This window comes from Gavia stellata, chromosome 1 (genome assembly GCF_030936135.1).
Source record: "Gavia stellata isolate bGavSte3 chromosome 1, bGavSte3.hap2, whole genome shotgun sequence".
In the NCBI taxonomy this organism is placed as follows: domain Eukaryota; kingdom Metazoa; phylum Chordata; class Aves; order Gaviiformes; family Gaviidae; genus Gavia; species Gavia stellata.
In genome coordinates, this window is record NC_082594.1 from 26471863 (window position 1) to 26488972 (window position 17110).

The 17110-nt window shown below is 34.9% G+C and overlaps 1 protein-coding gene across 4 annotated transcripts in view; it reads left to right on the forward strand.

Moving 5' to 3' along the window:
* Positions 1-17110, forward strand: part of NBEA (neurobeachin) — a 516023-nt gene that overhangs the window by 310492 nt on the left and 188421 nt on the right. For all 4 annotated transcript variants that reach the window (XM_059826681.1, XM_059826675.1, XM_059826690.1 and 1 more), the window contains one exon: positions 13993-14117. In XM_059826681.1, coding sequence (XP_059682664.1) covers positions 13993-14117 — 125 coding nt within the window. The remainder of the gene's footprint in view (positions 1-13992; positions 14118-17110) is intronic.

The window sequence follows — 17110 nt, forward strand, 5'->3', positions numbered from 1 at the left end:
AATCTGGGGATTTTGATTGCTGGCCCTCTGATTCTCCGTTGCTGTTTTATAGCAATAAAATCATAAGCCTTTTCTTTAAAAGAGGAACTTCGATTTTTTTTTTTTTTTTAATTTACACAGAGGAGATGATTTCTGTGATTTTTGTCTATTTTCTATTTCAGAATTCCCTTTAGCAGGTCAGTCAGGTGATGAAAAGACACCTCCATGTAACTTTTACTTGTAGTAATATAAGACTGGGATAAGTCAATTGACCACTTTCTCCAATTCTCTCATTTAACAGGATCCAGACAGCTTATAATTCTCATTTTCTCTATCCTGCCTTTTGGATTTCACTCAGTCATGTGAATTCTCTGACCTTGACAACTCAACATAAGTCTTCGATGCCAGATTCTTTTGTGAGAACCCCAGGTTTTTACTTTCTCTACTGTTGAGACCTTTGTTACTCGAGACAAGAGCAGTAGGATTCCTATCACCCAACTTTTCCCAAGGTGCAACTAGTTCTCTCTATCGCCTATGAAATGGGCCTGGCTTGATTAGTTAAATGTCAATAATGTTGACATCTTAAGTTAGATAAAAGGAATTCAGCTCAGCTGTCAATTAGCATAATTTGACAACCTTAATCTTCCAGTAAATTACAACTGTTAATTGCTAGTATTAACTTCCCAGTAATTGAACTGTGCCTCCCAGGCTGCAAGAAAGGAAAACCAAATCTACCAGGTCATAGGCAATTTGGTCCCTGAGGAAAAAGCAGCTTCCAAAAATAAGGTGATAGTCAACCTCACAGCATCTTCAAACATTCTATTGAGCTACATGGAGGAGCTCTGGAGCAGCTCAGTGAAGCAAAAGGTTCCAAAAGAAGTTAGTGAAGAAGTGAGAGAGCAGACCATATTTTCCCCCAAGTTAGTAGAAATTGGAGAACCGGTGAGGCTGGCATGACCTGCTCCATGGCTTTTAAGCCACATGTAACTTTTTAGCACTTCAAGAGCAACTCTTTCCCAGGGCCTATGTCACAAGGAGCTTTGGCAGAAAATATTCTGGATTATTCAGATTCACAGCTCAGAGAAAGTAAGCCAAAAAATACCATCACCAAATTACCTTCAAACCCAGGTACAGACTGAGTCCAGCTCCATTTTGTCTCACTTTCTCCCACTTTTGAACTATTCCTAGAATGTTGTCTCTTCTTTACTCATAGCTTGTATTTCACAGTAATGAAGTTTTTGATTTTTTTTTTTTTAGTGTGTAAATTTATTAAAATGCTGCTACTGGTATTTCTTTAACTGTAGTATTCATTTGAGTAAGAACATACGGCCAAATATAGGCAAATATACATTCTATATTATATTTGTAAAGCATATCCTTACAGGGAATCATACTATACAATATCAACTGAACTATGAAAGTACATGGAAAATGTAGAAGGTACATGTGGTCATGTCACAGATCTGTGCTACAGACAAGGGAAAAATCAGTTGTGTCTCATGACTGTCACACAGATTTGCTTAACAGATTAAGTAGCTAAAAGGTAGGAAAACATTAAAAAGTATATCCAGAATAATGGATTTTCAAATACTTTGTATGCAAAAATTCTTTAAAGCCTATGCTGCTTGCTTTTCAAAACCCACAAAAATAGAGATTTTTTTTTTTCAAGACAGAGAACAAGGAAGTTTTAATTCTGTGTTGTCTTTTTTTTTCATGTCATGTCTGTTTCTTCTCCCATGAGTTTTGCAGAGCCAAAAAAAAATCATTAGGTCATGCTGATATATTTTGGGATGTTTTATAGAAGACTGTTTCTATACTTCTAAAGAACGTCTTGACTGTCAGAAATAAAGTATAAATAGAACAGTTTTGATTTACTTGCCAAGCTGGTTTCTTAGCTCTAACAAAAATTCCCAGGAACAAAAAAATTCAAAGTTAAGATTACTTCAGCATTTATTTGATAGTATTGTAAACATGGTCTCTATTAAAAATTCTATAGCACTCATGGCTATGCCACTTGGTAAATGTTTATTTCATCAATATAAGTTGCATTTGTGGCTAGGAATAACTGTTTATACACCAGTCCACTAATTGGGCCAGCATGTCTTTGTTTCAATTCTTAAGAACAATATTAGGTTTAAAGCTAGATGCATGCTTTGTCTTAACTTATGCTGTACTTCCAGATGATACTTAAGAGAAAAAAAAATCTGTCCCAAAAAACATGCAGAAAGTGTAAAACTTCAGACTCTATAAATTTTTAATTCAAAGATTTCCAATTACCAAGCTTGAAACAGCATTTTGCAAAAATAATCATTCTGTTAGAATAGTGTATTATTAGACTTGTGTTTTAATAAACAGCTCTGCATGATGGAAATTAAAATAATTGCCTAGGTAAAACTTTATTGTTTATTTATTAGATTTTGATTACTGTTGCTGTTCATTGATAGGCCTCAACAAAGCTGATTATTTCATCTCAATGCCAGGTTTATAAGTTAGCTGTCTTTAAACAGTTGCAGCTTGAATAATTTATAAAGGTTTGAAACAGCAATTCATTATAGGTTTTTAAGAAATGGTATAAAAAAAAAAGCTATGTGTCTTAGTTTTAGAATAACACTTGAAAAATATTTTTATAAAACATTTTTTCTTTCCTCTAATTAAAAGGTTTGAGAGACAAAATTTCTATTCCTGGATACCATAGCCTTTGAGCCGTGACTTACAAACAGGAGTAACTAATGAGATAACAAATCCTAGGTGTCTACCTCAACCCTGCTGTTTATATTAAAAGTACAGCTCTAGATTTTTTGACAAGTCATTGCTGGTTTGCCTTGAAACTGGACTGTAGTTTGTATGCTTAGTAGCTTCTTCAGTAGTGCTTTCACAAGAAATTCAGATGCCTTAATCTGTGCATGTGGAATAGAGCAGACAGTTGGGGCAGCATCCTCATCAACCGTTATATGTGTTATCCCTACTTACAAGTCTGAGCCTTTAGCATTTGACCTTTAAGTAAGCCAATGAGGTACCAAAGTTTTCAAGAGCTTCCACAAGCTCTCTTACTTTGGATGCCAGCTTTGAAAACTTGGGTCTGTTTTTTCAGTTGTTCGAGCGCAGCAACACAACTAACTGAAGCAACTTTTAGCTAGTGTTTAACTGTTCTGGAATTGCAGGTAAGTCACAAAAGCCTAGATTTTTTTGAGAAGCTAGGACCCTGTTGTCCCTAGTTATATATTTAATATGACAGATAACAATCTTGAAATACAGAGTAAATTGTTTCTCTTGTAAAAGGTGCCTGCTTCGTCATAACATCTGTAAAATCTCAGAACTTCTGCAATGTGCTGATGTGGACAATATGGGGGTGACATTTGCAACAAGCTGAGGAGTGACCCCAGCCTCCAGCTTTGCTTACCTGAGTTTCTTAATGCAGTGGTATTATTGCCATTCAGAATTCAAAGGGAAAATTGATTATTTTTATTTTCTTTTCAGAAAAGGTAGAAAAAGCTCCCTAAAGAACCTAGTGGTGTTCATTTCACTCAGGAGCAAAATATCCTATCATTACATAAGTAGAGAAGATAGCACTCCTGCAGAAGACAAAGGAGGAGGGTGTCTCTTTGAGATTTGAATAAATCGTTCTCTCTGTCTTTCCTTTTCAGTACTACACCTGAACCAAGCAAATAACACTTAAACAAACCCAAACAGTTAGATAGGCAAGGGTTGATTTTTGGGGAGTTGGAGCTTGGGTTTTTTTAAGTGAATTTCTGTGCAAGAAGGGAGTCAGACAAGATGCTATGCTAGAGGCAAAGCATAACTACAAGAGAGAGTTCTCTTGCTTTCCATTGGTCATAACACCAGTTTATGTGGGTTTTCTGCAACCAGCTGTTCACCTTCCCAAGGCAGAACTGAGTCACCATGCTTGTGACTCAAATGCACTTTGATATTCTTGGCTCAAAAACTGAACAGAAGTAGCGAGCTGTATTACCAGACAAATACTGTCTACAGAATTGTTGCTGGAAGCATATTTAATGTTTGAAGCTCCAAGAGATGAACTACACTGAATATTTGATTTTAAAAAAAAAAAAGGACTTTAATTCTATAAATACCTTAGGTGGTATCATAAGAACTGTATCTATTACAGTTAACCTTGTTCAAAAAACAGCATCTTTATGGCAAAATTAATAGTTGTCCTAAAACATTTTCTATTTAGGTTATTAAATCAGCATTTTACTTTGTCAAACTTAAGATAAACAAGTTATTTTCTGACGTTTATCTGATTACTTATGGGTTATAGCTGTAATATGGCAAAATACTTTCCAGACAATTTTGCCAAAATTTGTACTATTTCATGAGGACTCCTGTTTGTTGTGTTCAGCTGGAACCCACTTTTATTCTTCTTTTAATATGACACACAAGGTGCTTAAGCAAAATAATATTGCTGCCAGCAGGTGGTATACTTGTACAAACAGAAGAAGAATTGAATGGAAATTTTTATTTAAAAATTTTTTAATCAGAAAACAGTATTTTGGTTAAATCTTTGGTGAAAAATTATTGCAGTAGAGGTTGCTATGAAAATTCCTGGTATTTTCCCTTTCATTTTTTTAAATTAATAAAAGCCTTCAAAATTTTTCATTTTGAATTTTTTTTTTTATTTTCATGTTGTATTTCTTCGCAGCAGAAGTGCGTAAGCTCATGTCATGGTACCTATTTCTGATGTGATGTTGTAACAAACATAATAGTCAAAAAGTAAAATATATAGGGTATTTTTAATTGAAATTGAAAGATAATTTTCTAGATAGTTTAATTTTTGTGTCAGTGAAACCTTGAGATATTTTTACATTTTGAATAAGAAAAGCTGCACACTTAGCATGGAATACATTTTACTTAATTTTAGCCATCTACAATTATGCTAGTCTAAGCCATTCTGTCTGTCTCTTTTTGCAGTCAGTTAAGAAAGAGAAAGGCAACCTCAATACACCATTCATTCCATCTTGGAGTTTGTTATGCTGTGGCACCATGGCAGTACTTATGAAATCTTACTAAGTACACCACTGTGCTGAAATGGCATGACATAACAAAAAATGCACTAAAAATAAAAATTTCCTAAAATACTCTATATTCTTTCAAGACATTTTCCAAAAGTCAATTTTACCCAAGTTTTCATTTATTTGAAACTTTAAAAAGGCTTTTTGGGTTTGGGGGGGTTGTTTCTTCTTTGGAATGATGACAACACATTCTGAAATAGAAGAAATGTTCCAAACTAGAAATCTGAGTTAAACCGCAAAGTATTGTTCCCACCACTTTCTTTTCCTTTTCTTCAAAGATAGTATTACTATAAGTCTTAATTTTAGTAACCTTAAAATCTATTGCATTTTAGTGTTTCTAGGGATACAATTTATTATTCCTAGAATTTGGTGCACTTGAATTCTGTTGTTATTGATATTTTGTTACTAAAAAAACCCATTGTGATTCTGGTGAGTCAAACTCTGACAATTTATGTATCCACTTTTTATGTTGCCTCAGTTGTTCATTCAATGTCATTGGATTAACTAAAATGAACTGAGTATAAAACTTCAGAAAATTGTATTGTTTCATTTAGCTGTACTTCGTGAGGTGTCTTACTATTGCACATTAGTGTTTGGATAGATTCGCCAAAGTTAACTCACGTTACTTTAAATTTATGTTTTATGTCAAATGATAATTTAGAAAATTCTACTTACCTTTAGTTTTACTTTGTAGATATTTGAGTTGTTGTCATTTCCATTGTTAATTTTTTAAGAGGTACGTGACTTTTTTTCTTATGTTTTTTTCCCCATATAGCATTATGCATGGTTAGTCTTATTTCCCTAAAACTACTGATTCTTGGTGTAAGTTTGCTACTGTTTAATAATATAGCAGGCATTCCAGAATGAACATCTCATTCTGGGATCTAAGCTTTTTAAAAAATCCAGACAATCAGGATAATTGTTAGTCATTCTGTGTGTGTGTGTTCGTTCGTTCATTCGTTATCAGTTTGTTCCTTCAGACTCCATGTAATATACTAAAAGTCCCCAATCCCTTTACAAATTGTCTGCAGTTTATATAAATTTTCCTGATGTTCAGAAGCAAGTTATCAGACCATACAATATAATCTGGGAATTATCTGCCTTAGAAGTTTGTGTTTCAGGTGTTACGATAGCTAAAAGGAATATCTCTATGGCCACAGTCTCCCTTTCACATCTACTGGCATTACTGTCCTTTCTGATGTTTCATCTAACAGAAGATTAATAAATTTGCAGAGATTTCTGTTTTCAGCTTCCCCTTTCTATTTTTCATCTTTTGAACTTCAGTGTCCTCAATTTTTTCATTGAAATTAAGTCATAAAAGTTTCAAGAGTTGGAGGGTTTCCTTAGGAGTGTGTATTAAATATACCTTTTTCCAATGCCTTAAGAAGAGAATAAAAGCCACATAAATCACGCCCCTCTTTTCTGATGAGGATGCTACACTTTAAAACAATTCTTAGAAAATCCTTCTCCAGGAATTTGGTGGATCTTTAATCATTAGTCATCTTCTGATAGTTTTTGCTCTTTTCATTTGTAGCCAATTCTCTTTTTCTCTCAGCTTTGTCCTTCATTATTAATGCAAGACCATTAGTAACGTGATAATAGGAGAGAAACAGTGTTGGCAGTTTTCTTTTTGCTTTTCAAAGGTGACTCCTGTGTTCCTGTTCTGATGATCAGTGGTAGTATTTTCTGTTACTTTGAGTCCCTCCATGCTCTATGTTACCCTTATTTCAAAGTCCACATGAAAACCCTTCCCCTCCACCCAAACCTTGCAGAGCAACAACACACAAATACCAATGTCTGTAAAAGTTTGCAGGTTTATGAATTGCATTCATCCTTCACAAACATAAACAACTTCAAAACTTCTTCTTTCCTATTTTAAAAACTTTTACCATTCTCCAGTCTCCACAGGGAAACCTGTGGGTCAACTAGTATGTAATCTGCTGGTGACTTGTGCTGCATATATTGTCAATTGTGTTAAAATGAACCATTTTTTCCCTTTTTCTGTTCATAAAGTAATCACTGAACCTCACAGATCAGCCCTAAACTTCATAGATTTCTGGATTTCACTGCCTTAAACAAAAGTAGCTTCAATTCACAAGTCTCAAAATATTATAGGTTATCTAACAGATATTCTTGATAATCCAGTATTTATCTATTTATCCATCCATGATTATTCACATGGATTTCTTTCTCTTCCCATCCACTTTCAGTTATTTCTCTTCCACTAGTTTCCATACTTACTGGTTTTCTTCTCACATCTCTGCTCCTTACAAATGTACTACTTCTCCATTTTTTCCAGCTCAGTGTTGCTTTTTCTTCACCAATCAATAATTACATTTCAAACCTTTCATCTATGCTTTTCAATTTCTTTGCTTCCCAATCTGTTGTCTTTATGGTTTCCCATTTCCCAGTATCATGGAAAATATTGCCAGAAGAAACCTTTTAATCTGTACTTCTGTTTCACTCCTGCTCCAGTAAAATTATTCCAATGAATATTATGTATTGGTTAGACCCTGTTACTTTTCTTTTTTAATTTCTCACTGCCTAACTCTAGACTTTTCTAGCAAGTCCTTTTTCATTTTTAGGGCTCTGACTTTGTCTACATTTCTCCTCAAATTTCACCGATCATTCCTGTCTCATGTCTTTTCTCATTTTAATTTCTCACATTTTGGCAGCCCTGCACAGAAGGTACAAAAATACCTCTCCTCTCTCATGACACGGCAGTGCTGGCATGCCTTCTAGCCACGCTGCTGGGATGTAAGTCATCTAGCTGGACTGCTGTGCTCTCCACACCACCTCCTCCAGCCGCCAGTGACCAGGATGCTAACTGCATAACCAAATTCGCAGGGAGCTCTTTTGCTTTCTCTCTCATTTCTACCCATGCTAGTTTGCTGATTACACTGATTACAAGACAAAGCGGAGAAAAAGCTAGTGGTCACTGACCGTCCAGCCATCCCCCGGGAAATGCTGTCGCTAACCAACAGCCTAGGCATCCCTTGTTTGCCCACTGCCACAACCTCGCCTTCATCACCATCCCCCAATATTTATTGCCAGTGCCCTCTCCACCAGCTTTTTATGTTCTTCTTCATGGCCTGTCTTCCTGCTGTTATGTCACCTCACCAGCCTGTGAACAGAACTTCATCATATTGTACTGATATCCTAAGCCTTGTAGCCCCGCTTCCAGCAATCCATATATCATCCACGTGACTTCCCTAGGACACATCTGTCTAGCTTCTTTCAAAAATTACGGTATGAAACTTCTCATGCAAGAATTGAGTCACTCAACTTTATATTCTTAAAAAAACTTTTAAAAGATTAAATATTACCTAAATTTCCCTGAGTATTTAGCATCCTTCTATTTAAATGGTAAGTTCTTTTTCTGAGATTTTTTCCCTTCTACCCTGAAACTCTGACAAATATACTCCTGATGTTTACCAATAATAATTCTTGTTCATGTGTACTTAAGAGAAAAAAAACATGTTGCCTGAAGATTTTTTTGAACTCCTATTTATAATATTTTTACCATCTTTTTCAGTTTTCATTGCATTAGATGTTTCTCAGGTTCATTGACATCTCTATTCCCTGTGTTCATATTTCCAGTTTTTGACTAAAAAAAATCTTTTTTGTGTAGAGTAACTATACTGGTTATATTAATTAAGGCTTCTGATATTTGTTTCTGTTCATGTACAACAAGGCTTTGTTTTCTTTTAGCCATTATAATGTGGGATGTGATTTTTTTTTTAATAACTGTCTCACCATCTTGATAAAAGCAGCAGTCACTGTTTCTGTTTTCAAGCACCGTCAGAAAAACCTTCACTCTAATACAATTGTTGTATCTGTTGCTATACTACTTCTGAACAGTATTTGCCCTTTCATTGTTACAGAAGACTTTTACTACTTAAATCTTCTGGCAAATAGGTTTATATTTTGGCTTGTACTTTTTAACTGTAATACAAATTATTACTTATGCAATATTTATTTTTTATATTTCAAGTTTTCTTACTTTTTTTTAATGTTACAAATTTTCTGTTCTTCATTTTACCTTAGGGAAATGTTTTATGCTTTTCCAATATACATTTTTTTCTCATTTCTCAAAACATAGTCATAATTCCACACTGTGAAAAGAAATGGTTTTCCTTTTTAAAGTACGTTACAGAAAAACAACCAGGACTAATTTGTGAAATTATAGATCATCAGTTCCTTGCCTTTTCTATGCAGTTTCCCAGTATTACAAAGACTATGGATTCTCTGTCATCCTTCCAGTTCTGTGACCCATCTCTTTTTCCAAACAACTTTTTCCCCTTCCCCCATGCCTGCAGGCTTGTTCCTCTTCATTAACATATTCGAACTTAATCTCTTCCATCTGGCAGCCCATCCTTTGGGCTGCAGTCTGAGGATCTTTTATGGACATGTGCACTGCTACTCTCCACTGTTTTTATGTGCCTCTAGTTGCTGTAGCTGTAGGTGACATACAGCCAACTGCACTTGTACGTGAACTGGGAGTGGGTTTCACAGCCATGGAGCTGCTGTCCTGGATGCTGACTGCCCACAGCATGGACAAAGGCTTGCTGTTTAGGAGAGCTAATATTCATAAGTAAAAGAAAACACCCTTCCCATACACTTCTTTGGAGCTGTGGCTGACGGAGTTAATAGAAAATCTTTTCAAAAGTTGTCTTTAAAAAGTCTGAGCTATAGAGATGTTGTGAAAAGGCAGGGAGGACTTTGCTGTTCAGGCTGGCTTGATATTCCTCTAAATTGTTTTGGCGGCAGAGAGCTGCACAGTTTCTCTTCCCAGAGGGTAATAGATTGGGCTACCTGAAATACTTTAGTCCATCTCAATAATCTTTGTCCCCAAATATATGGAAGGTGTGTGTGGTACAGTAACAGAGAGTATTATACAGAATTCTGGGCAGTTCTGAGTTTTAGAGTAACCTGCCCTTGGGAGATTTCAAAGATGTTTGCTCTAACTTACCAAAGTCCGCATTGGCTGTCTGGGGTAACATAAAACCACTTTGCCTTTTGATCCTATGCTGGCTTTTAACAAGTTAAAATACTGTTTCAAGTAGGAGAATGTACACAGCGAGCTTCTAAGTGGGCACCAGTGATGACAGTGAAATAGAATTTGTAATCCTTCAATAACTGTAGTAAAATAGGGCTTGTTCCATGTACATTCTGTGTCTGTATTAACTATATGAAATACTGCACATCTGGAATTTGGGATTAAGTTTGCGACATGCATACCACTCCAAATAAAATTTTTCATTGATAGGAACCTTGTAATATCACTAGTTTCATGCTAGCTCTCATTATGATAAGGATGATAAAGGTTTATATTGTATTATATTGCAGTTTGTGAGGAAATTATCTTGACAGTTAAACTCACGGTGCGGACTTCTCTGGGTCATGTGTTTTACGGTGCATTTTAAATAACTGTTCAGTTAAAGTGATACAGATATATTTCTTTTTTGAAGTATGTAGGAGTAGCTCATGAATGATGCTATGAACTTTCAGTTCTTAAAAAAAAAATCATTACAGTATTCTTAATATGCACTTTTTCATTCAAACAAGCCGATTCAAAATGTCACTTAGCTGGTATAAGATATGGGGGAATGAAAAATTACATGTAATCTAGTTGGCTGTGGAAATAAGGATTATTAATCATATACATTATTAAAAAAGTAAAGCTTATTGAAATATTGTACTTGTTGCAGAAATAAATTACTAAAATGACTTGATTTAGTCAAGTCACTTCTAGAAAAAACAGGTTGTAGCAGAGAGATGTGGATGATTTGCAGGCACGCTCTCTTCTAGGACTGACTTGTGCCTAGTACAGTGTTACAAAGTGTAGTTCTTGATTTACAGCCATCATTTAAAGCTATCTAACAGCTACCTAAACTCCTGAAAAATCTTAAAGCCTGAATAATATCCACCGGATTAGAATATAAGTATTTCTAAAGTACTGTAATCTAGGGGCTAGACAACTTAATACTGATTCAGTCCGTAGCTCCGGACTTTTAAAGCAGGTTAAATTCTTAGTTTTAGGCTGGAGCTTGTGGCCTCAGTCGTCTACTTACTACTATTTTTAATCTAATCTAAAGATGTAATAATATAACTTTTTAGGAAAATCCCACAAATTTATCTGTCTGTAATGCAAGTGATGAAACTCAATCATTCAAAACTTTCTGTAAGTATAGCCATCAGCTTTTCAGGCATCTGCTTTCTTGCTAACAATAGGGTAGGAAAAAATGTCTTCTCTTTTTATTAAAGGTGTTGCTCAAAGAGTCAAGGGTAAGTCTGAGAGTAACTCGTTAAGATTCAGAAACCTTTTCTATCTTCCAGTATCCAAAAGTATATAATAACATTGTGGGATAGATTCCTGTAGAAAACTCTGGGAAGAAACTTCAGTTGTGTTTTCAAAAGCCATATAATTTGTGATTAGGAATAGGGTTTGTGTTCTACTATTTCAAAATTTTTATTTTCCCCATTTTTATGTATTTCAAAGTTTGATCCCTGATGAACTTTCAACCCTTTTTTTGGATCCCCAAAATAGACTTTATCCTCTGAAAATTTCATCACTTCTTTACTTAGCACTTCATTAAAATAGTGACTTTAATCTGGTTTACTTTCAGCTGAGAATGCAGGGTATTCTTCAGACTGATTAATGAAATTAATGGGTTACCAGATTAAACATGGAACAAATTAAAATTGTAATTTTTTTAGTCTTTGAGTATTTCTTGATTTTGTAAAAAGTTTCTAATTCTTGCATAGTTGTATCATTCTTATCAACCTAACGGCCTCTTTTATTATTATTGTGGAGACAAATGCCATTTCAGAGAACTCTTGTGTTTAAAAGAGTTTTCATGAATATCTTTACTCCTGTTTCATCATGACTTACTCTTAGATGGAAGCAAAAAAGGGAAGTTTCTTTCCTTTCAAAAAAATCATTATGATAAAAAGCCTTTAGGATTATCTTTGATATTATCAGTTTAAAACATAGACTAGGAGTATGCAAGGAGTCTATAAGCTTTGTCTTTTAAACCATGGGGCAGTTGTCTGCCCATTTTTGCATTCATATCACAATGAAGGTCAAGGGGATTTAGCAGTTGCAATAAAATTATTCAGTGCTCGGTGTAGGAGGAGAAATGATGGACTGATACTTCAAGCTAACACAACATCTGTGAGCAAAAACTGTATCATAGTATAAAACCAAAGTAGGCTATTTTACTTAGCAAAAGATATTTGGCACTCAAGATAGCAAGATATTTCAGTCTCATAGCATGCAGGCCAGGCCATTAATGATGCAGCTTCCCACCATGGGAGCTCAGAGTCACTGCCTCACCTTTACACAAAATGCTCTGAACTGCTGTAGGTGAGGAAGCAGCTCCCACTGAACTCAAGTTGCCTTCTCACTGCTTGTAGATAAGTAAGATGCCTGTTCTGCAAGGCAGCAATGAGGACATTCATGCAAACTCAAGCACATAGTGAAAATTTCATCCAGAATGCAAAAAAAATACATTGACTAAAAATGATGGTGTGCTGCTGCTGAAAATTTGTAAGTAGCTAGAAGATACGCTGCTACATCCACTCCCCTTGGTGCTCTGCCTTCCAGAACTGATCCAGGTCTCATGACAGCAATTAGTAAAGTTGGACCAGAACTCATGCAAGCATGAAAAAAGTAGTTAAGTAGACTATAAAAAATGAAAAGTCTCTTCTACATTAGCATATTTCTACATTTCCTCTGGAAATGGCTACCAATGCATAGCTTCTCAAAGTGAAGGCAATATAGAAAACAGTGGCTGAACTAACACCTAGAAAAATCCATCAGAGATGTAGCCCATACTCATGAGTTGAAAATGTCTCCTTTTTTTTTTCATCTGACATTTGTCCACGCACCTCCAGGATTCTGCAGAAAGATTGAAAATTACTGGTTTAAAGCAGTGGTCCGTAGTTATGGTCTGCAAGGTCATAATCTGCAGAATCATTTTAAGTGTATAGTGTGTTCGATTACGAGTTTGATGATAAGGATGCATCCACAAACATTTTGGGTATTTGATAGTGATGCAAAAAAGTTTTTAAAATGTTGTCTTAAAGTACAGCTTTGCCCAAATATCCCACAGCATACTTATAAAATTGATGTGGAACATGTTTGTGTTGATAAGGTCAAGAAGTTGTCTGAAAGTGGAGCTGGTCATTTCTTTAGAACCAAAGTTGAATACCGGATGATTATATATATGTGTATGTTTTGACTTGAATATAGATTAACAATGGTTTATATCATTCTACAGAACTTTAATATTGCTTTTGAATGTAAAAAGGCAAGGTAACGCGAAGATGGCCATGGTTGTTAATGGCTTGTATTAGCTGGAAGCTATAAAATCATCCTAGTACTCTGTTAGTGCTGGAATAATAATTTACCAAGACAATTACCACATGGTGGAATTTTTTTGCTGCTCTAATTCAGTGTTATTAATAATGAATAAAATTGCAATTTTCTCAGGTTGCTAGGGGCAGTGGGGAATTATTTCAATGAATATTTCAGCACATTAGTTTAATCATAGTTCCACAAAATTCAAGTGGGCAATATTTTATACTTCTAAGTTCAGTCTGCTAAGGGACCATAGTCATTAAATTGCAAACTATTTGCACTGAGGTCCATTCTATGATTTACAAGCCTTGTTAAAAACACTGTAAAAGAAAGCAAGCTGTGCCATTAATACTTGTAATTTGATGCTGCATTTGTTAATGGGCTCAGTGTGATTAATGTTTTTAGCAGCAGGCAGAACGTTTTGAGACATGCAGTGCTGAGGTTTATAATATATAAATGCATGTAAAGAAATGTTGGAATATTGTAAGTTTTAGTAATATATGTTTTTACAAGATTGTATTCCTGAAATAGAAAAGAAGCAGTGAAATTATGCTATAATGTATGTAAATACAGTTCAAGCTGTGGTAGGTGCTGATGTGTGTGTTCTTTATTTCATAGCCAACTGCATGACTTCTGGCGGTTGGATTACTGGGAAGACGATTTGCGCCGGCGGAGGCGATTTGTTCGCAATGCTTTTGGGTCTACTCATTCTGATGCTCTCCTAAAAGCTGCTGTGGAATATGGTCAGTACTAACTCCTGCTTAAAAATATAGTTTATGATGTTTTCTTGGTGTCCGTGAATCCTTGAGAATAGTGAGCCTTCTTTTCTAAGGACAGTGCCGAGAATTCCTAGGACAACATATTCCTAGAAAAGGAATTCTTGCAATTCTTACACTTTAATGAACCAGAAGACTTGAGCTTGTGAGCTGTTAAATTCTCTGATCCCCAAGGGATTCACATCATACCTCTCTAGCATTCCCAGACGCTAATTTTGAGACACTGGTAAAAGTAACTGAGCTTGTCTCTCCAGAGTGACAGAACAAAACTGTTAGGGCATCAAACTAATGTGTTGTAATAGTTCCATTGGAGACCTTTCGTGAATGAGGAATTAACTGTTCTTAAAAAATTTCTGAAGTTTTATCCTGGCATACGTATTCTCAGCCAAAAGTATTTTTTTCTGCAAATCATGAAATACATAGAACTTGTTTAGAATAATTATTTTAAGGATGCTTGTGATTTGAATAGTGAACTGACTGCACAGGAGCTTGAGTCTAGGAACTTAAGATGTTTGATAATGTTTGATTGTCATGAAGAGGTAGCTGGAGTATAAAAGAGGAAGGAGGAACATGCTTACAAATTCCCTTATATCACCTAAAAGTTTCATATGTTTAGTGACTTCTGTACAGCAGACTGAACCTGAGTACTCTAAAAGTCTAAAGCAAATTTATTTCTCAGGTTTAAGCTGGGGTACCTCTCTAACATATTAAAGACAGGAATTTTTTAAAGAATTTTAAGATTTTTTTGTCTTTTTTTTTTTTTTAAATCTGTAGTATTGAAAAAAAAAAATCCTGGGATTCTTTAGCATTTAGGGGTAAAAAATGGAAGTAATTATACACAAAACAAGTTGAACCTTTCAGCTGATGTGTAGCTAAAGGGTAATGTTGTCCTAAGTTCTGAATATGATACATATAAAGCTAACTGCGTGACCTACCCATTTCACCAACTTTGCAGGTTGTTGAGGCAAATAGCTGGGATTCAAACAAGGTTAGACATATAAATGAATATCTATGTGTGCAGTTATACTAGCTAGTGTAATTTAATACTTACTTAAATGTGAAGGCTATGATTTGCAGGACTTCAGGTCATAAACTGTTCATAAGCTGGATTAAGGAAGCCATTTTCCCCAGTAGTATATAGTATTGAATATTTGACAAAGGGTTATTTTCTCCACATTCTTCCAAAACATCAAAATAGAGATCTTATGAGAGGCAGATGCAAAACTGTGCTAATTGCTGTGTTGCTTTTGTAAGGCAAATAATCATCAAAATCACGGTCCTTATGCATTGTACAGGCATAAGAACCTTTAAAAATATTCTTATTGATTAATATTTTTAATTTTGGGTATTAAACTAGCATTAAAACCGGAAGAAATCTAATGTATAAACTAAGCCTTGATACTATCCTGTTTTTAAAATAACAGGAGCTTTCCATTTACTCAGATGGACTTTGTTTCATGCCTTTATAGCAGAAATGTTTTATCTTTGGGATAAGATTATACTCAGAGGGTGCTGGAAATGGTTTTGGTTTTGGTTTTTTTTTTTATGAGAACTATAATACAAGTTGCACTTAAACAGTTTCAGCATGTTGCAAAGATTGCCTCCATTTATGTAGTTTCTGTGTTTTAGTATTTTAGTGCAGGTGACAGCTGCCTGGTAGTAGAGCTAGCCTGCAAGACAAAGCTACAACCACAAGAAACAGAAAAACTGAAGTAGTTACAGTTTCATACTGGACTGTTTCTATATAATTTCATGCTACTCATCTATTAGTGCATTGAATATCAGGAAAATTAAAGTTCAGGTGTGCAACTTAGTGGTTGCATAAAAATTACAATAGACTGAAGTTGTCCTGTTTGCAGAATTAAAATAATTCTAACTTTCCACATATATATTAAAATTAATATACAGAATTTTAAAACAGCATGCATTAAAGTTATAATTCGTGGATTCTATCTAGATGTACTTACTTCTTAGAGGCTTAAGCCTTTGGATTTTAATACTGAAACTTCTAGCTGACCTTTGTCTGTAAGAAAACATCCTTAACACTGATGTTATTTTTATGCCTCTTGGTGTTACTAATGAGTTGAATAATTTATGAGGTTGTCATGTGAAAAGGATTTGGTGCAGTTTGATGTACTTTTAGCCTCTGGTGTTGGAATGTGATTAATAAAGAGCTGGAGGCAGATTTTTTTTCCATAGGGTTTAACTTTCATTGCATTTTTTTTTTATTGGCTTTGTTTTGATAATTCTGTTTGGAACAGTTTGATAGCAAAATGCCCCTAGCTTCCAAAACTAAGCATGATATCACACTACAGAAAGAATTTAAAGCATTTTTAAAAAAATCATACTGCATAGTTTTCCAGTTACAAATTTTTTTCCTGACCTCAGACACTTTGTTTGCGAGAAATAAACTATTCATCAGAGCAAAATTTGTTGGGCTTTTGTTATATTAATAGCAAGTTTTCATCTTGACTGATACTAGCACAAGTAAAGCTATTTTGAGCATCAGTAAAATAGTGGAAACATCTTACAAGTTTTTGTTATCTACACTGACTGTCAGTTATCATTTAAGATTTTGTGCATAAATATTGCAGTGGAGGAATGTTTAGTCAAAGCCTAAGTCAGCAAGCTCCTCAGTGTCTACGATCAAAGGCATCAACTTAAATAGGTCTGATCAGGCTTTGCAGAAGAGGGCAGGCAGTTTCAGCTGAGCAAAAATCACAGAGCAAAGATGACAAAATTAATCAGTCATTTCTTTGGCAGTAAATAATAAGATATGCTGAGGATTGCAGATGAGAGAATTTCCAGATTCCTTGGAGATGTGCCTGCTTAACACCTGATTTATCTAAGCTTGTGCAGCCATCAAGATATGACCTTGATAAATAAAAAAGTGCTCTACAGCTACTCTGGTATTAAACCAGAGTTGATGTTGGATATATGGATACTGTAATTATATAATA